The sequence below is a fragment of the Micropterus salmoides genome, unplaced genomic scaffold (assembly GCF_014851395.1).
Source record: "Micropterus salmoides isolate LMB-PRFRI ecotype aquatic unplaced genomic scaffold, ASM1485139v1 Ms_hic_scaffold_15, whole genome shotgun sequence".
Lineage (NCBI taxonomy): Eukaryota > Metazoa > Chordata > Actinopteri > Centrarchiformes > Centrarchidae > Micropterus > Micropterus salmoides.
This window is the reverse complement of record NW_024040596.1, coordinates 14371164-14393210: the sequence shown is the minus strand read 5'-3', so window position 1 is coordinate 14393210 and position 22047 is coordinate 14371164. Positions and strand designations below refer to the sequence as shown.

Below are 22047 nucleotides of genomic sequence, written 5' to 3'. Positions count from 1 at the left end.
ATTACTTGTACTGCTCAAAGACAGACTTAAGAAAACTGGCAACAGAAAACAAAACAAGGACACAAATCAGTGTGTTTATATTTTATTCACATATGTTACATTTTGCATTAAATGTCCAAGTCATACTTTCTGGTCAAACTCAGAAAGTTTGAGTCAGCACCTACAGTAATGTACTGTATTCTCTCTTCATTCATACAGGAGAACACGCAAGAGCTTTCAGTTACAATTTACACCCATTTCTCATTGGCTATTTGGTTGCGGTCATTTACATAGTGGGTACTGCAAAATCAAGAAGAGAGGAGAAACTGAGTAAACAGAGAAGCAGCATGCATGAATTCAAGAGGATGTTGTTTCAAGTGTTAACTTGTTCCTTAAAGATTCCTTGATGCAGCACGACGTGGCCCAGCATTTCAAAACCAGACATCAGGGATATCTGCAGTATGTCGTTTATCACTTGAAAAATTTAACATTACTCTTGCAGGCACGACTGGATAAATTTCCTCTTCCGAGAAAAAAAAAAAAAATGATGATAATCAGAAAATTAAGTAGCTAAGACACTTAAATAATGGTGACTTAAAGGATGTCATGCACAGTGTATAACGGATGCTCAAGTCTGATAATCTTGTGATGTTGGAATGCAACTATAAATCACAACTAGATGATGCAGGGATAGTCATCACAATGAATGTTCTATACTGCAGTTAGGGCTCAACAATCAAAAGCTTAAAAAGGGAAAAACTTTCTTGACAGCACAGGGGAGTGTTGGCATTTCATTGAGAGAAAACTTTGATAGAGCCAATATAGTATTTCTGCTCGGTGTTCAGGTTTGCCAGTACAGCAGGACACCATTATCTGTGCGATGACGTTTCTTTTCTTTAAAAATGTATGCTACTTAAATTTTGAATGTTTGACTTCAGGTTTTTGTGGAGCGATGACAATAAGTCTTAAATTACTTGTAGACTGGTTGTAGCTTTAGCTGTTTTAGAGTTTCTTTCTTCCTACAAACCAACCAGAAACAAAAAGCGTGAGCGTGATGACCGCATACCTCCTTAAACATGAAAGTGAGTTTGAGTAAACATTCCCAGCTATCTACCATAAACCCAAAGCACAACCTTAGAAAAAAAATCTTCACAAAACTTAAAATTACTTACTTGAACAATGAACAGCAGCATTTATTTAAATATCTAAAACGTAATTTAACCAGCAAAAAAAAAAAAAAAGTAAATTCCTGAGGATGGATTGCAACTAGACCCATAAAAGAGCCTTTGCTTGTTTGCAAAAAAACTCTAGTGTGTTGATGGGTGGACTTGTCCTGCCTACCATCACGTGTCAGCAGACAATGAGTGCACATTGCAATAACATCGCTACACTCATAAGGAGCTTGAAACTCATGCCAGCACAGCAGAGCACATTTCGATAAATAAAAAGGGATATGCATTAACATCATCATAAATGGTGCAAAAAGTAATCAAAGTTTGCTGGGACATTCAGCACTTGATTTGATTTTATATATATATCCCCCCCCCAAATAAATATGACAGGCTTCAAAAGCCTGTCTGAAACCAATTGAATTTCTGGGCAAAGTTGTGCTTTTAACTTTGATCTTACCAAATTCTGTTTTTCCCTGTTGAAAACCACACAATAAATCACTTAAACACACACACGTGTTAATCTTTAGGCATGATTGTACACCAAACTTCACATGAACCAAGGCTGTGGCAGCAATACCCTCACCGGATGTTTGTGTTTATCACGTTAAAGAGTTCCCAAATATTTTGATCGAGGCAGACACATAAACCAGAAATAAAAATCTTCTCCGTCACGGGTTGCTGTTTTCAGTGGACTTTGGAAGATCTTAGAGTCCATTATAGTGAGGGCCCCAACGCTTATTGATGTGATCAAAGGTGTGTGAAACCCACTGTTGCTCCAACACTCGATACCTCTCTTCACACAAGAAGAGAGGCTTGCCACGGCTGGAGAAAGGCCAGAGGGGAAAACAAGAGTGAGAGCTGTGTTTGTTTTCTCTGCAGCAGCAAGTATTTAAAATAAACTGTGTCCCAATTTCATACTAGATCAAAATTCTACAGTAAGTTTTTGAGTATGTTTGTTGTTATTTAAATGTATTCAAAAAAGTCTATATGCATACTATATTGTGATGACTAATGTTTGATCTGAGTGTGCTGCTGATGTAAACTAACTGGAAATTTTACTTCCTTTTACTGTCCATTTTTACTTTTGTGAAGTTGAATTGACAGTGACGTTCCAGTAATCCCTATTTGAAATCAAACTTGTACGAAATGGTGCAAAAAAAATGCACTGATTTCTTGTACACTATCTGCTATATGCTGTATACTACGACAATTAGTATAGATACATATTGTATAGAATAAGTGTGAATAATGGACTTGGGACACAGCACAGGAGTATTAACATGTTTTAACTGTATATGATTCACCACACAATATGACCGTGTGTGTGTGTGTGTGTGTGTGTGTGTGTGTGTGTGTGTGTGATGTGTCATACCGTAAATCGCGGTCCTCCTCTCCATGGGCATCAAGGTAAACAGAACCCCACAGGCAGAAACGATGTCCACGGATGATGATGATGACTGAGGCATTTATCAGTAGAAAGATGCCTGTAGCTGCGCCACAATGTTGGGAGTGCTACAAGGTATATATATATATATATATATATATATATATATATATATATGAAAATGATCCAGACAAACAGCTATGTAAATTTAGCTTTCAATTAGGTATAACATTAGTAATTTCGTTACCACAATATCAACTGTGTGACAATAATAATAATATGGCCCGGCTTCTGATGCACTGAGAAACTTACCAAAACACATTCACAGATACCCTGCTGCTTGCAGCACACGCCTTTGAGACAGACGAAGGCTCCACAAACAAGGCAGAGTGCAGGGTCTTTTGGCACCTTTTTGCAGGCAGTGCAGGCCTTCCTGTGATAGTACTGGAAGATGATATTGTAGTTGTCAGGTAATTGGAGAAGGCGGGGGGCTGCCCACTGAGGATCCTGGACAAGCAAGGTCTTCAGAGGTATAGAAAGACAGAAGAACGTAAAATATACAGCATTCAGGTCATTTTTTAATAAAAGCATAAGAGAGCAAAAATGACTTGTCATTCTACACAGAATCAAAACAATTCACCGGGTCTTAGTACAGTACAGTCATAAATTGACATGCAAGACACTTTTTCACTAGATGATGTACCACATCCAAGGTTACTGCAATACTGAATGACGAAGGGCATAAGACACATGGCTAATTATGCAGTCACTCTCCTCAGAAACACTAACAGCTACGGACCTTGTCAACCAAGGTTGAAACTAATTGTCAAAATGTCACTTGAGTTACACGACGTGTTTACAGGACACAAAGTTCAAAATACATGGCTTGAATATTTAAATGCTGAGAGTATTTAAACTATTTCTTTGAAACTCAAAAGCCAATTAAACTCAAACCTATACTGCACACCAAAATCCACTGGTAATTAGTTTTAGTCTGTTAAAGAGGCAGAACTGCTTAGGACAAGGACATTTTTGGAAGGCTCACATGTGAAAATGATTTTACTGGTCTTTACATGTTGTCTTTTGCATAGATCAAAGCTGATAAGGCTTGAAATATTGATAGAGCAACAGACCAAGAACAATAAGTTGGTATACAAACACCACAAGATGCGCGCGCAGTCAGGAGGCTTTGGTGACAGAAGACTCAGAGATGCAAAGAACATTGTCTTTCGTTGTAAACTTTGTGCAACCAGTTTTCAACCGCGAACAATTTTGTATTGAAGCATCTGCTAAAGCAGCACAGAAACGAGAACCTTAGCCTGTGGAAAGAAACTCCGGCCTCTACTGCCAGTGAAACATCTAGTCAGCAGCAAAGAGTGGCATTAAGCAATGTTTTGTATTTTGTAAAGGCTGCAGTGTTTTCACTTCAGCTGGTTGTCGACTCCTCAGGTTAATTATTGTTCCAGTAAAGTGGATTCATTTCTAAAATGCACTGCTAAACAGGTTTTCCTGTTGAAAGTAATGGTAACGTAACGTGTAACGTGACTATTTACTTTTAATACCTAGTAATAAGTAAAGTAATATTACTACATTTATTCATTTAGCTGACGCTTTTATCCAAAGCGACTTACAATTGCTATACATGTCAGAGGTTGCACACCTCTGGAGCAACTAGGGGTTAAGTGTCTTGCTCAGGGACACAATGGTGGATGGGTCACAGTGGGGAGTTATTACTTTCTAAAGGAGTAATAAGTAAAAAATAACTCATTACAATTTCTGAGTCATTTGCCCAACACTGCAGCTAGATATGCTGTATATACTGATATGCCGCAAAGACAGAGTGCTGCTTTCTGCCACCTGGTTCTCTGAACACAGAAACCCATCTATATGTGAGCTTAACATTTCATTGCAGCTGTTCTCTGAGTTTCAAGAAAACATCTGGATATAATGCTGTCATAATATACATTTATATCCTCGTGTCTGATATACCTTACATACATACCAATGATTGCTCAGTCTGCATCTGAGAGAGCCCTGTGACCTCAGCGCACCACTGTGTCACCAAGTCAAAGCCGCTGACCGTCCACTTCAGACATGAGGCACTGTTCACGACGTTGGAAAGCTGAGGAGCCGACGGCAAGAGCCCCAGACACACAGCCAAGGACAAGAACTCCTCCTCCTCCTGAGAACACGCAAACAAGAGAACAGCTGATGAGGTCACTCGCCAACAACTGATTCACAGGAAATCAAAGGATTTAAAGTCCAGTGTAATGTTTCTTGTATTGAGACATCAATAATAGAAAATGGACTGTACTAGTCTTCGACCACTATTCTACATGTCACATTCACACACACAGACATTCCTACACTGATTCAGTATATTGCACAAGGAAACATGGAGGAGCCGGTATCCAACCGCCGACCTTCTGATTAGTGGACATTCCACTCTTCCTCTAAGGCTTCCTCATGCTGGAAAGATTTAAATGTCGTCATATTGTAAAACATAATGTACACAAAATGAGCAGAAACACTGACTGCTGCAAGGATACACGGGTAAGGTACTTTCAGCAGATAGCATGACATTTATGCTACAACATACCAGGCAGCTAGTTAGGTTGTCTCCATAGAGGTGATGCTGCAGAAGGCAGGAGAGGCGAAGGAAGGGCAGGCAGAACTGCTGGAGGCTGAACTCGATAGACTGTGGGGACCACACACTGGAGATCAGCTGGAGAGGGAAACAACAGAAACACTGATCAATAACCAGCTGACAGCTCGCTGATAATACTGTGATGTATATCTCCCCAGGAGATTAGTGGAGATGTTGCACCCCTGTCTCTCACGGTTATGGCTAATTCATTGTTTAAGTGAAAATGAAAAAGTGTGGAAAAAAAGAAGGAGAGCAACATCCCGACGGCAGTTTTGTTCTTAAGTGCTAAACAGTCATGTTCATGGCTCACCATTGATGTTTCGTCAGCGTTCACCTTGTAGACACTCTTGTCCTTAGACAGCTCACTGATAATGTGACTGAGCAGCGCTTCAAAAGACTTCTCAGCATTTGCAGCACTCTGTGGCAGAAAATGAAAATGCAGAAAATGTTGGCAACATGTAATCAAACATTAAAAGGCCCAGAGATAGACTTTAATCTATTCTATTATCTCGGTCAACAGACATGCACTTGTCTCTATTCCCTGTTTGATCTAAATTATGTTGGGAGCATCAAACCAAGGTATCGTTAGCTGGCTATAAAAATCCATCTTGTTGCAGTCCCTCCAAACACTTAACCATGTCTAGTCTCAAAAAGCCTTTGTCCATTGATAGGATGAGGAGGATGGAAAAACTCTGGCAGACCTGCAAAGTTAGGTATTAACATCCAACAACCAATAAAGCCATAACAAATATGGGTCTTCAGCAGTCTAAATTAGCCTTTCATCCTGAAAGCATGTGTAGATTTACTGCCGGAAATAATTCATCACCAGTCTAACTGCACTGAACTGTTTCCCAGTTTTTTTTTTTTGTTTTGCTTTGTTTGGATTAAGAATAGGGACCTCATCTGCCTGGGCTGGAGCCAGAAAAAAAAGCAAAACCTCTTAAAAATAAAACGGTGAGTGAGATTTATGCAGATGTAGAGCCTATTGTAAGTTGACCAACAGAAAACAAAACAACTCTTAAATAAGTATATTTCTTCAATTGTCATGACAAACGTTAACTTAACTGCACCTAGCAACAGCTACCACAGCTTCTGTATCAACTACAAACTATGTCAGTGGGATGGATGCGTCACTCATTACTGACTGGTTAGGGGCAAAACAAAACAGGCCATACCAGCTGGCCCCTTCCCAATGACAAATTGGTTACCACGGATATAATGTCAGGCTAAATAATGCCAACAAAATGACAATTCAGTCTGATTATTAGACCAGCTTTGATGTGGCTTGGCACAGATTCTCATGAACTGTAGGGATGGACACCGTTCTCCCAGAACAGATTCCCTCAAAAGATATTCTCTCATTGGGTCGAGAGCGCGGTCTAACACAAAATCCAAAATCTCCAATGAGTGCTTGACTTCTGTAATCAATTGAGAACTGTAACTATGCACATCACCTTCATACTCAAACTAAATCACATGTTTGAATCAGTTCACAGATGGATACCTGCTGTGTCTTGCACAAAACATGCATCATAGCCTACAGAGCTTCAGAAATTGATAAAACTATTACATGACTCTTAAGCAGGGACAAAACCGCATAAAAAGAAACGGCCATGGAATTATCAATTTTATATAATTATATGAATGTCAGATATCAGAATATATAATAAAGAACAGAATGCTTCATCTGTGCGTCTTCCTAGCCATCCTCGTACATATAAAGTGTGCTGCACTGTAGAATATAATGACTTATGCAGAACACGCTGAGGACAATAATTCTTTCCTTAAAATATAACATCTGATAAGAGGTAGAGACATTACTGAATGTGTGTTCTGATAAAAATGCAACTGGTTTGGATGGTATTTTATACAGAGGGAAAACCGCAAGCATTTATCAAGTTGAAGGTGGTAGAATATAAAACAGCAGTCTTATCTCGTCTTCTGTCCTTTGTCATAGATTTATAGGGGAGGAATTTCAAGTCCATGGATTTCTTTCCTCTAGGCTCTGATCTTTGTTCAGACGGCATATTTTGCAGCAACTTCAATTTAATTACAACGGTGTTCTAACCAAATATGGATGCCGTCCTTGTTGTGGATTTGAAATCCATCTTAATGGCAGTATTGTGAATGCCTGCACTACTATTCATGACAGTGCAGTGGGAAGATATTAATCCTTGCCTCCATTATGGATGAAAACACCCTAAAGGGGAGGGTTTCAGCTATTTGTCTTTTGAGATTCAAGCCAGCCGCTCACTAATACAGATTTAATAGACTGAAGACAGATAGCCAATTAATGCAAAACTCTCCAGCAATCACACTTTTCTAGATAATGAAGATCGATACTGTCGACTGTGGAAATCACATAAATGAAACCAGAAAGGGCTCGATTCATCTCAATACTAAGTCATACACAATGATTTACTGTTGTTGTAGACTGGTTCCAGGGATATTCAGAAGATACAACTGGTTCAACGTGCAGAGGAAACAGGTAGACTTACACAGTGATGGTCCTCTGAGCATTACAGCAATGAAAGAAAAAGGACAAGACCTACTGTATGCTTGACATTAGAATATAAGGAAACTAAGTTTGGCATCAGCATGTCATTAAGAATCAGGTCTCAGGCTACTCTTATAAGATTTCACTTTTACCTTCTTGAGTGCTCCGGATGTGCTCCAGGCCTGCCTTTCTTCTGGGCTAAACTTAGATGAGAGTGCAGCCAGAGCCTGGGCGAACTGCAGGTTGTACAGCATCTTCACCACACAGTTAAAGTGCTCTACACAAGGAGAGAAGGTGACAGATAAGTTACTCAAAAAATTTATTCATAAAATCAACACATGAGCATATGTTATTTTGAGTTTAAAAAAAATCTTCCAGCATAAAATGAAATGCCAGTTCAAGAAGGTTGGCAGGTATTCATAGGGACAATGTATTTGCTTTCTCAGTTCTGCAGAGAGCCTCACTGAACAGCGTGCAGGATGAGTTTTTCAGGTGGAATATGTAGTCTGACGGATATTTAAGTTTGGTTTAAAGAACAACAAAGAATGTCATTTGTTTTCTTCTAAAGCAAAGGGCTGCAGGCAGCTCCAGTTTCCTGGCTACTGTGACAAGTGTTAGGGCCCGTGTCCACCAAAGCGTTTTTTGCCAGCTGAAAACGCCACCTGCTGTTCTGAAAACGCCAAGCTGGGAGCGATAGGGTGCATTTTGGAGTCGCAGTGGGTTTTTTTCGAGATGTTGTGGTTACTATGATACATAATTTCCGTGGAGGCGATGTGTTGCAAGTAGGGTAGCCTACTTAATTTTAGTGAATGTAAAAATATCACCACAAAGTGCGTAGACCTACTTGCTCTTGCCTTTGCTCTGCATGAAGAGAAGGCTGAAACATGAGAGCACAGACTGTCGGTATGCGGGTTCATGAGATTTTGCGGGCGAGGACACACCTCGGTGAGTAGGCACAATGTTTCATTCAAGATCGGATGTGCTCGGTGCGGTGTTTGTCCCGCCCCTTCTGCACTGTGATTGGACAGCTGAGTAAAAAGTTGAACATATTTCAACTCTCGGCGACCGGAGAAAAATGCTCACCGCGGAAAAGACGCTCAGAGCCTCGTCACGCTCCTGGTGTTTTTACCAGCTTGGAAAAACGCGGCGCTCCCATTGCAATGAATTGAAAAAAAGACGCTGGCGTCAGAAAAAAACACTTTGGTGGACATGGGCCCTTAGTACACAAAATTAAAAGGTTGAACTAAAAAAAGAGGACATCACTTTATAGCAATGAAGTGCAAAGGATCCCCCAGGGAATGAGCATGCCTTACCCTTTCTATTAACTTACAAATCATGATTTAGAATTTGTTAACCGTTTCAATAAAACACTTTCCAAAAGTCCTAATTGTCCCTGTCAGCAGTCAAGCTAATTCAGTCATTATTAAAATGACCCTCCTGCTCTTCTCCCACATGACTGCAGTGTTTTGGGCCAGGTCTTTAGGTGGCCCTCTGCCTTTTCTAGTGAAGGGCTGAGATGGAGGAGATGTGGTGACAAGCCACAGATGAAGGGTGCACGAAGGAAGTGCAGCCCTCCCATCACCAGGGTCATGTCTCTCTAGTCCTCACAGCCAAACAACGGCAACAGGAGAATAGATAAGAGATGTGAAATGCTTCTTTGCAGCACTCAGCCCTGATTACTGCTGATAACGGGGCTGTCCTTGTGGAGCAGTCACAGAGAAACTTCCTGCTCCCTTGTAATGTCATGATGCAGACATAGAAACCGCACCTTTTCGCAGAGGCTGTGGCATCGTTAGCACAAAGATAATCAGGAGGGATGGGACATCTCGAAACAGCATGGGTACCTCAGGTCTCTCTTCATCAAAACCACTGCAAAAACATGCAAAAGAGCTTTTTATTAATCAGATGTTACTGTATAACGTTGGTCCCATGTCAAATGGCCACTGTGTTGGAAACAAAACACAAGAAATATATTTATTTATCATCCAAAACCAATAATAAACATGGTAAAGATTAGCGGTACTACTTTTTCCTTACATTAATTTGATGGTAATTTAACATCTTTGTCTCATGTCTGTATATGTGGCAGTCTAACTTTTACGTAAAAAGTTACAATGGCAATTTTATTCAGCCGTACCTAGTAACACTTTCAGTAACCCACAAGTCCGAATTAAATACCATTAGATTAATGTAAAGGCTGCAACCGCACAAGATAAAAGATGAACGGCGTCTTTTTCAGCCTTCTACATCACTGTAATAAATGTATTACCTCAGCACGTGAGAAGCAGAGGCAAAATATGTTTTAAAACCCAGCAGTGATGGAGGGAACAGAAATTACCATTTCTTTCTTGCCATCATAATATTTTTAATTTGACTCTGTCTCCCTCTCTCTTTGCCCGTCAGTGTCTTCTCATGTGTGAACAACGCAGCAATTACGCCAGCTATGTCTGAATGCTAAAAAGCCATCTCTCCTAAAGCTGGATGAAGGCAGCAATGTTACTTATTGCATGTCTGAAAATGAGAACATGGTCTTGCTGTGTATATGGTTTTAAATTTGCTTGACAAATACATGGCTTGTAAAAGCCCCATTCCTTGTACTCCCTGACAAACTTCCTTAATGCAGCCCCAGTTACATATTCATACTGTGTGCCATGTCCATTTAAATGTCTTCTGTTCTGTTGACAATTCACAGAGGCTCCAATATTCACTCTGCTCTTGAAAGGGCTTTTGAATGAGAGGAACTGCACTTAAAGAATAATACTACCCATTACCAAAGCACTCACCGGTTAATTCTACTGTGCACTGGAGGAGAGCCTTAGAGGACGGGGCTTTCAACCCTGCTAAGACCACTGCATACAAATAATACAGTAAAATCTCCATTCATTCCTCTTTGGTTTATCTAATTAAAATCACGCAAAGAGCAATATTTTGTATCGATGTAGAAACGTCTCTCTCTGTCCTATTTAAAACAGGCTAGATCAGGTTGACTGCCTCAGGGTGTCAGCCAGTGCTCCCTCCGAAACCCTAATAAAGTATTTTTAAACACCAAATGGCTCCTCTGAGAATACTGTATGGCTGTGAGCACTTTACAGGTGTAAAAGCTGTCTTACACCACTAACAGGGAGGAAATGTTTTTCAAGCTCATCTTGTATTAAGTGCTGCAGGTAGCTTTTTTTTTTTTTAAACTGTTGCATGTGCGCATAAAATAGCAGGTTCTGACGTACAGTAGTGATTCAAAGACAGACAAGGACTGTGTGTGTAGTAGAAACTATGTCTTTCGTTAAATACGGGTTTCTTTTGAAGCTAGGTGGACAGCTGAGAGCTGAGATGCCGTGCTGGTATGGTGTTGCTGTGGTGCGGTTCTTCTCAGTACAGTGAATTTGACAGGGTCGTTTTGCTCTCCGTGGAGTGCCCGGTAATTTGCCAGATGCAGCAATTATTGGTATCTATGGAAACGCATGGTCCCTTTTCTGTTTTTAGCTCCTCTTTGTGTGGAGGAAAAGCTGTTGGGGGCAGGAGGAAATGGTGCCATTTAGAAAGAGGGCAAAGTGGTGCTCTGATTGCAATGTTTATGTGAGGGTGGAACAGTGTGAGGGCAAAGTAGAGACTAGGAGGTATGAAGAATGTATGAATAGATTTATAGATTTACTGTTAGCAGCGGTACTTAAGGGAGAACGTCACTCACTCTGCCTCTTTGCTTTGTGTGACCTGAGTTAGCTTAGTCCAAGGGTTGTAGGCTGAATCGATGCTGTACAGACGCATGTGCATAGCCAGCACATGGAACAGCTGATCTGAAAAGGAAAAAACACAAACACATCATTGTTCTGTTTAGACAACGACTGACAGGGACAAAACCAGCAAGTGTCTGTTTAGCTCGGTGCCCATTGTCACACCCCACCAGCAACCAGTGTAGATTAAATGATGGAAGCAGTTGACTTGAAATGACTGCAGGCTAATGGTTTGGCTCAGATAAAACTGGGCCAGGCCAGATGGATACATGGTAGTGCTTGACAGCCTTGAGCAACTCTCTGGTCAGGTCACACCTGTTCACTGTAAAACTAATGGAACATGAAGGGAGGACCCCCCCCCACCCTCCGCGCACACACAATGTCTCGTGTACACGGTTGCTTTTAATAGCAGTGCATTCACATCCTCGATTGTCTTTATCTGGAGCAAACCTGTTACAAGTATCAACATTTATGACATTACAACAAGCCTCAACATGGGAAAGAAGCCAGAAACTGACCAAATCATTTAAGATGTTAGGTAATATCTTCCAAACTAAATAAATGCTCTTGTCTTTCTTAGTAGTCCAGAAATTAATTAACCTACTTATTCTAATTATGAACACAATCCAAGTCTTCCTAAAGCCAGAAATTAAAACTGCATGACAGCTGTAGATTTAAAATCACATGTGTCTGAAACCAGTGCCACTGAACCGATCAGTTCCATTTAGTTTCATCTTTAGGTGAACCCAAAAACCTTCTGTATAACCTAAACCTTTTCCAATGAGCAACTCTAATCCTATTTGATTTTGTTTTACAGGGAATTATGATGCTGTAATGCAGCAAAGTGCTTCAGATAATCAGCTATGGCAATTTGACTTGTGAGAACTATCAATACTTGGAGCAACACTGCCCTCCACAGGTAAACAAAGGCACAGCACAAAGAAAGCAACATGACTGTGTCATCCTTCGTCGCATCCCATTTGTCTTCACTACGGCTCGTTTCCTCTCTTGAAGTTGCTTCCTCAGACTGACTGGTGTCATGGCATATAAAAACATTTTGTAAAAGGTTACAATTAGTCTGCTGACAGCTCTGCTACAAATCTAACAATAAAGAATATTGTTCTGCTTCCTACACTACCGAGACTGATACTGTAAGACACTGGGGAACAAAGGAAAGCAGGAGATACTGAATGGAGCAGACCTGTGTGCGCCACAGAGGTTTAAATTCCTCAACTATGAGATAAAACACCATGGAGCTACAACAGGAAATGGCTCAGGACTACTTGAGTGGATCAGAATAAAGAGTCGATACCAGTGTTGGCCTTTGGAAACCACACAACTGAACAACCTGCACTCAAGGAGAGGCCTCTTGCTTTGGTTTAAGATATTAATGATCTGGACTACATGTGACAACTCATGATAATAGTGATCGGCTCTTATTCTTTTATTGTTGTGTTTATAGACTGTAAAACACAGTGTGCCCTTTGATATTCCTACATTACAATCTTCAATCAGTTGACATACATTTTGTTACGCAAACAACGTCTAGAACTAAGCATTTTGCCCAGCTGATATTGTGAATGTCAAAACCACATTTTATTAATAACGATGAGCCAGCATGCACGCTACCAAAACCCAGAAACCAAAGTAGCGAAATGGAATTCAACCTGTGCTTTCCTGCTGTGATATTTCAAAATGTCGTCCATGAGTAAAGCCTATTCTCCTGTTAATGGTAAGAACATTCATACCAATCGCCTTTCACCAAATACAATGATAAAAGTGAATTTGAACACTGCTAGTTTGCAGAACTGAGGTCAACATGATTTGAGGCAAATTACAGGCAAATCATGTTGAACTCAGTACAGCACAGTAGCAGCCAAATACAACATACAACACACACACACATGAATTCAAATATTTGCAGTTAAATAAACCAAGGACATGGTATTTGAACGCTAGACTCTCTAGAGTTGATTTAGCCCATTTCAAGGGAATTTCAGGGAGCTTGCCTCTGTGGTCCATCATATCCTCATCAGCTGAACAGAAGAAGTGCCTACTGGGAAACAGGCTCAGGAACCCCATGAGTTCTCACAGTTAGCACATATCTGCCGTTTCCCTTTTAATCCATTTCCCTAAGAAGAACGAACACTAATGTACTGCAACTGAGTAAATTTGGCCGTCAGCACAGCTACATGGTTAATGTAGCTCAAAAATGACAAACCTCCAGTGTGAAATCTCTTTTCAGCCACTCAAGGATGACAGGCCATTTCACTGCAGCAGCCACAACTTTGACAGAATAATTAAACCAAAAGAAAATGGGGTGTAGGCTGCACAACAGACTGAACTCTGACACCTTCATATACACTTTCTATTGCAATATCCCAACCACAAATAACAACTGATTAGGTTAGTAGTGGTTGATGATTCAGCGTTTTCTTTGAGGTTCAACTAAGATCACAGTTTCCATCCTCCCATAGACGCATGCATTTGTCAGTTGTGACACAATGAACTAAAACAGCACTTGACCCATTTGTCTGCTTCATTGACGGCTCCCAACAGCTGGGACAGCATCTATATTGGGTTTTTAGTCAGACACTCTATTAAACATGGGCCCATGGCAAATGATGCACAGGCACCTGCAACAACACACGTCACTATAATTTATAACTTAAACAACAAAATAAATCTGACATAGCACCACACGGAGGTCACTGGAAACCCATAGGCAAACCAAAATATTTTTAAATAATCAGCATAAATTAAAGGGAGCAAATTTTAGTGCAATTTTAACTTAGTGTCCATGAATTCCTATTGAATTGTCCCATAGATTTAGCCAATTATCCCATAGATTTAGCCATATCAGGCCATAGGCATTCCAGATCAGATTTTGGTCAGATAAAATATCTGACTCCACACAATCCATATTAGTGAAATGTTATAATCTAAGATATAAAAGATGAAGAGGTCTAAGAGTAACTACTCACTTAGACACGAGCGTTTGGCAGCTGCACTGGCCCCTCCAGAGCACAAGTTTCCTCCCCGGTGCACAAGTTCCAACTCCAGGTTAGTCCTGAGGAGACACAGCCATGATTATTAGTAGGTAGCAGTTACACATATGAAAACAGTTAAACAAGTGTCAAACGTCACCCTTTAAAAGGTAACACTATAATTAAGTGATAATTGGCCTACCAATTACTCACTCTGTCAAACAGGCTAGGTCAACAAGATTTTCATGCTTGCTTTTAAAGACGGAAGGTAAGGCAATTTTTTATATAGCATATTTCATACAACCGCACCCAAGGGCAGTCAAGAATCCAGACAAAAACCAAAGACATGCAAGAGAAGGAAGATTTAAATGTCTTGGCCATTTCTGACAAAACAAAAGTTAGCTGGAGATTATTACAGCTGCAATAATTATCTTTATTTCCACCCAGTCCTGCTTAGTCATACTGGCACAGGCTGTTCATTGGCTAAAATGATACGGTATTAAGTGCCAAGCTGTATAGCTCTAACTGCACATTAATGCACAGGTAAAGTACATCATAAGCCAGTGTGTAGGACTGCTGGCCTCACACAGAGTTGGATTCAGTTATTCAGTTAAGTGTGCAACACTGTGCATTAGAGGGTTTTGGAAAAATATTTATATAGCAATATTTCAACCAAAATACATGAGTTATAACAAAGATGTGAATTACAGAGCAGAATTAGTTTTTGATAGGTTTATTTATTTATTAAAAATTCAAGTGTTGGTATAAAGCTCCATAGTCAATCAGCTTCTTTGTACCACAACAGCTGCTTTTATATTCCCTGGTCTCTCAGAAGGCAAGCAAGTAAAATGTTCTCTGTCATGTTTTGCAGGTAACATGGGATGAGTCACTAAAAAAACTGATTAACCTTGGGTGCAGTATTCCTTTTAAAACAGCCATTAATGCAGAGGGTGTGCATATGTGAGAGAGGGGATAGAGGTGTTGGTATAATGGCTGAGTATCATCATATTCAGATTTTGGTTACGCCTGCCTCTTTTACCAGTTTGATTAGGAAGATGAAAGATGCTGCCTAGTCAAGCCATTTAATGTGCCTGTTTTGCAGCAGCAATTCCGTATCAAGTAAATGACAGCTTTCCAAGACTGATTTTGCACAAGCTGGACCATTAGCATAAACGCTGTTCCAACCACAATTTGTGCATAATCCCCAATGTGCATTTGCCATGCATATCCAAACACATTTCACTCTGAATTTTAATTCACCAACACCAAAACAGAAACTAAAACCTCTAACAAAAGTACATAGATGGTGAAAACAGATAGGTATTACTAAAATAAGACTGATCTGGGCCTGTTTTCATCCCGCCACTGGCCATTTCCTCCTATGGGCTAGGAAGGTGGGGGCAAATCCTTGGGTTTCCTGGGAGAAAAAGCAATTTCACATAGATAATGCAGCCACGGTGAAGCTCCATCTGGCTTTTGCTGATAAGAGTGCCCCTGTGACAAAGGAATTTTCCACTCCTCAGGCAATTTGCGCTGTTCATTGAACTTCAGAAAGCCAACAGGCACCCAGACATACTCGGGGGATCTTTCTGTTCAGGGTGGAGGGCTGAGGGAACCACAGCACTGGGTGGGCGAAAGGTCTGGATAGTTACGCTCCAGGAAGGGCAGAGTTTTTGGAATGGGAGTGGTGAGAAGTTAGAGACCCCAAGGTGAACTGAAAGCCAGTCATTTCTCTGACATGTGGCCAGCTTGTTGAGAAGATACAAATACCTGTGAAAGGACGGCCATTTCTTTTTAAAGATTATGTTTCACTAGAGGGTGGGTGGAGGGTGACATGCGGTTAAGATTCCCAGCAACTGGGACATTGCAGTAGCATCGCATTTTAGACCACTAGCACACCCCAAGATGCTCGTGATAATGCAATGTAAAGGAATTGTGTGTTAAGGACCACTTAAAGACCACGGGTCCTAAAATTTCATCATTGAAGTTGAAATTAATCCATACAGTCAGACCTAATAAGTGAAGACAGAGCAAGAGTCAGTACCATTTTTCTGTGGCCTAAAGTGACAAAGCTTCTAATGCTGCTTTAGAAAAACACATCCAGGACCAATGCAGCAGTAGAATGACAAATATTAAGAAACCAAATCAACAACACCTTCACAGCTACCTGAACAAATATTTAATAAATGCAAACAATGCATATATTTGGTGCAAGTACTCTGCAACAACTGCAGTATTGAATGTCCCTTCCATTTCAAGTAACACACTAACAAAGTAAGACTCGGACACAAAGAGGACACTCTGGTCTTCTTGGATAGATAATCATTGTTATTCAGGCTGAGGAGCTGGCATTAAGAGAAAAGCGAAAGAGCGGGCAGACATTCATCCCACAACAGTCAGTGGTGTGTGCATGTGTGAGGTAGTGCAGAAAGAGGACCTCCAAGTCTGAGTACTGCAGACACAGAGAGAGATAGCCCAATATGACACATTGCTCATAACTCTGACAACAGATGCATGCATATACACATGCACAGCAAACTCTGATGTCATATTTTTATCAAGATCCTAGAAAAGGGAAAAGGAACAGACCAAAACAAAGGAGTCCATCAGAATATGAAACTACGTGCATAAACATTTTTGTTTTAAGCACCTTTTGTTTTAAAGAGCATTCAATGGTCAGTTTTCAGACTATCCACACTGGCTTGTGGGATGGGTTAGAAGGACACCAGATGTATATAGTTGCACATGACAATTTGTTTTAAATCAATTTATGTAAGGTTTGCCAGGCTGTATTGAAATAAGGTCTCCATCTACACAAACGAATACCTAACGGTATTCTGTCGACTCTATGAAAAAATAAGAGGCGCCATCATGAAACAAAATATATAAAACAGAAATTCCTCCCTTTCCATTTTATTTTTTTATCAAAGGAGTACACAGGACCACTGACTTACAAAGCAGGAATGTATGCTGTAACAGACAGAAAATGCTCTTTAATTTCAATTGGACTTCTTATCATGGGGAAGCAACTCACTCAAAGGAGCCAATTCACTGTTTTCAAACAGAGTACCATGGCCTCAGACATCGTGGTGATGATTCTCATCTCAGCTGCTTTATACTCAACAGCAACCTGCCCCAAAGCTAGAGATCTGTCTGATGAAGCCAAAAGCATTACACCAAAACGCCACAAAGCTGTGTCTGGAGATTCTGTCAATGAAAATCACTAATAGTTTCAGTGACAAGGCGCGATCCTGGTCCACAAAACACACAAACTGGATGGGCAAACTCCCATGACCACTCCAGAATCCTTCCAAGACCTTTACTTTTGCTCTTTTTATAAACTGAGATTATTCAGTATACGAGTGATTACATATCCTGATGGTATCAGTTACATTTAGTGTAAAATGTACATATTCTCAGTGAGACAGAGTGTTCCTTACCTTGCCACAGAGTACATGAAGAGGAAATCATTGTCGGGGGAGCCAGGGTTCTTTCCGTAGTCCATGTATTTCTTCTGGGTGGTATTCTTGATGTCTTTAATGACCAACTCCATCTCTTTGCTCAAGTTTGATTCCGTCTTAAAAAAGAAGAAAACAATACATCAAAATTATTTCTTGAATGGACTTTTGGAGGATAGGTAAAGCTAAGAAAAACATGTTAAACAACTCAAGATCTGGCACAAGAAGATGCATTACATTAAAAAACAAGACTTTTAAAAAATTTTAAAAAAATTTGTGTCAGCAACCTCCTTGTAATGTTTTTGTTTGTTTTTTTAACAATAAAGTAAATAACAGTACTTGCCTTTCTGTTATTAGCACAATATGCCATTATTGAAATTACTTTTCTTGTTTTTTCACCCTCTTCACAGGCTATTTCAATATTATAGCATCATTAGTTAAAATTCCTACACTATTCACCTCGCAAAGAGACTGCAGGACAGTGTACAACAGTAGCATACATACATCAGGAAATGTGCATTTGCAACTGGCAGTTTCCAGCTCATCCTTCAAAAAACATCTTATATGTGTGTTACTTTATAACAGAAAGCTTAAATCTGCTTGGCTCAGTGGTTTTAAAGGATGTTTTCAATAGATTCTAGATATTTCAATATGTTTTTAAGACAGTATGAAAACTAACATAAAGCTAGAGTGCGGGACTTTTACATATAAATGAACGTCCGATCAAGCTCTTGCCAAATGAGTTCACACAATGCTGATTAAGCCTCTCACCGCCAGATTAATCTCTTTGTACAAGCAGTATACCAGAGTTTTTAAATCCGTGTCTGTGGCAACATTCCCGCACTTGCGACCAGGTAGTGATGTGCTTTATGCCCACCAGCAATGATTGGTTTGCCAGAGATGAAGGGGGGGAGCAACTGTAGTGACAGCAGCAACAGTATGGTAAAGTTTATGCGTCATAAGCATGTGCCGACAGTGTTGTGTAATTACCCTCACTGTTAGAAGGGGGAGACTAAAGTTCCACACTCCAGTTTTAAGAGAGAATTGAAACTTGGTAATCCATTTTCGTTACAAAGTGAAATTAGAGTTGCAAAAATTGCACATCTGAACACAATGACATGAGACTTGAAATTCCAAATACACCAACAAAAAAATTCTATGAGAAAACACGCAAAGACACTGCTGTAGTCCTTTAACTTCTTAGCTCTGTTTAATAAAAGCTACAGCAGGAGGAAAACACTGTCATTATCATGAGAATAAAGAGAAAATATTAACATCCACCCATATAGATCACAGGTTCAATGACAGAAATGGGCCGCTGGTAGTGACACTTAAAGGATGTCAGGTGCTTTATGAAAGAGGGGCTTGTCTCTGATTTCCCCAAATGAAGAACAGTCTCTCTGAAACAGAACCACACTGTTTCTATCTGCAAAGGTCAACGCTCCCTCTAATTTGGAGGAAGATGATTTTTTTCAGTAATTATAATCAGCATCTATGTTACTATCAGCCAATAATGAGCTGACAGCGTGTATAAAATACAGCTGTGTAAAACTTACTGGGAAATGGCCAAGTTTCTCCTGAAGATCTTCCACCTCCTTCACAAGCACGTACGTCTTCTTGTTCGTGGGTGTGCGCCAGGCACCAGCCTCTGTTCCCCGCCCAGGGCGACAGGGAAGGACGCTATTGGCAAACTGTCGACACAGTGGGCACGTAAATTCACCTTTGTCAACGGAGAAACCCTGGAGGACCTGGTCATTCTGAAAAGAAAAAACATATGAAAGTTAGATTTGACCTTTAGAACTTAAACTCAGAACTTTGAAGAGGCAACTGACACTGAAAGTAAATTTAATAATTAATTTTTAGTATGCTGGATTGCACAATTTCTCAATATGTGATCCAAAATCTTTAATTCATACTGCATCTATACAAGGAAAATGACACACAGTGAATCAAGGGCTGCAGTTATTTTAACCAATTCATCATTTAGTCTGAGTAATGCCCCAAAAAAGCCAGTTCTCATCTTTGTACTCACAAGAGATAAAATTCAATTTCTTATAACAAAAGGTACACATAAGTAACAAATTTCTCCAACTGAAGAAGCTGTAATTAAAAAATGTTTGGTATATTCACACTATGGACTTTTTATTATTCATCAATTGTCAAAATAGTCATTGATTAATTTTCTGTCAAATAACTACTGTAATTATACGACATTCCATAAAGGTCAAGCTTTCTCTTACCCTCAGAGACTCCATGTATGACTTGTGGCAATCTATATGCAAAGTGTGCCCACAGGTCTGGACGTACACGCCCCCATCCCAACCTATTGACACAGACTGCAGACAAGAACTCTGCAGAATTTTCAAGAGAAAACAAATCACATCAATTAGAGTATACATGTCTAAAGGCATTCAATCTCATGGACCTTTTGTTTAATGTGGTGCTAAAAACCAAATAGATTTAATCAAGTTTAAATAAACAAGCTGCAATAAACATTGTTGTGTTGGAAGCTAATCAATACACGACATTGTCGTGAAAATCAAATGAAAGCAGCTAAATCAAAGCAATGTTCAATAAAGCTGTAGTTAGCGTTATGAGCGATAACTGAATTTTTCTCTTGAATATCTGCCCACTGGTATATTAATTTCATAATTCTGCTCTTTGTCACACAATGTTATGTATAAGGCCTATAATATGAATCCCACAACCCTTTAAGAAATGTTTTCTTTGACAGGGACCATCCAAAAACCTACAGTCTCTCAGGGACTTCAGCAGATGCAGATGCTCACATTGTTGACGTGCATATAAACTAAATGTCAGGAAATTCAAACAGACAGGATGAAAGCCTATTATTAGAGCTGCTGGAGCCGTTATCTAACACACAAAAACCAATGTCCCTGATAGTGCTCTAAGTGCTTTTAGCCTTTTTTCCTCTGCAATGCAAAGCTGGCAATATTTTCTGTGACACCTACATCTTTGAAGAACCGCTGCATGAGCGTGAGCCTGACATCATTAGCCACTCCGCACGTGTCTGCAGCGTAGATGTGCTCCTCATCACTCGTCGGTAGATTCTTAGGCTCTTTGCTTCTGCAGCGGTGCCCCAGCACTGTCAGTGATGAATTATGATGTGATGAAGATTAATAATCCAAAAAGAGATAAAGATTGCGATTGTGTTGAGTTCATACAGTATTAAGGCTACAAAAACTACTAAATCATCATTTAGATTTCAGAAATATCAGAAATTGCGTTCGTTGCATTCAACAACAATGAAATCAAAATGCACAGCTTCAAATTTTCTAATTGTTTATGTAGTGTAATTGCATGTTGTTAGGGACCTGCTGTTGGTCACTGATGGTAGATTTTACGACATATTTTTTGACGCTGAGGTCAGAGTCTTCTAAATCGTTTTACAATGTGACTAATTACTAAACAAACATGCCATTTATTTGGATGACAGTGAGCGATCCTCCTCTGTCCACAAAAAAGGAATAGAAATTACCCCTTACAACGATGGGCTCCACGTACAAGTGAGCAGGGTCCAACATGAATGATAAATTAGCTAATTTAAACAACGGTTAACACATTAATTAAAAATTTGATTTCCAATATGGTGGATCAAAGGAGCTATGAATAACTGTTTTGGTTTAAAAGGCAAGACTCCCAACAGAGAAACAGAACAGTCATGGTTGGTTGTTTAAAATCTTACTACAAAACAAAAACCGTGGTTAAACAAACACGTCATGTGTACGTTATTAATTTCAGCATCTGAGAAAGTAAGAGGGAGGATGCTGGGACATGCAGTACCTGAGGATGCTTGGAGGAGAACTACTAGACCAGTGGGTCTGTCCTCAGTGGAAGGTCCGCTCTGGCCACAGATCACGCAGTCATAAAGAACCTCAGACTCCATCACTTCAGATGCTCCTAAGTCCATGGCGGCCTCAGTGTCGGGGGATTCTAGCACAAAAAAAAAAGTTAAAATCTTAATATGAGTTGGCAAAAGCTTCCCCACAAAAACCTTCAAACTTATATCATAACCATATAATCATAATCGCAGGACAGACTGCAGTACCTAAAGCCAATGACTAAAGTCTGGAAAAACAATTGAGAAAATTCTTATTCATATTCAGTGATCTGTAAGCTTTACATTCTCCTCTGTGTGAATGAAAAACATCCAACTGTGTGAGAAACAAAAACA

General features: G+C 39.9%; 1 protein-coding gene across 1 annotated transcript; it reads right to left on the bottom strand.

Annotated features, from left to right (window-relative positions):
- Nucleotides 1-66: 66 nt before the first annotated feature.
- Nucleotides 67-21806, bottom strand: ubr3 (ubiquitin protein ligase E3 component n-recognin 3; the record flags this gene model as incomplete). Its single annotated transcript, XM_038720487.1, is given in 15 exon segments — nucleotides 67-1973; nucleotides 2524-2663; nucleotides 2848-3057; nucleotides 4538-4717; nucleotides 5135-5260; nucleotides 5493-5600; nucleotides 7832-7956; nucleotides 9448-9548; nucleotides 11365-11470; nucleotides 14392-14477; nucleotides 17835-17971; nucleotides 19409-19609; nucleotides 20093-20203; nucleotides 20825-20958; nucleotides 21657-21806. Coding segments are annotated over 15 exon segments (2033 nt in total), but the record flags the coding sequence as incomplete, so codon positions are not given.
- Between the last annotated feature and the right edge of the window lie 241 nt (nucleotides 21807-22047).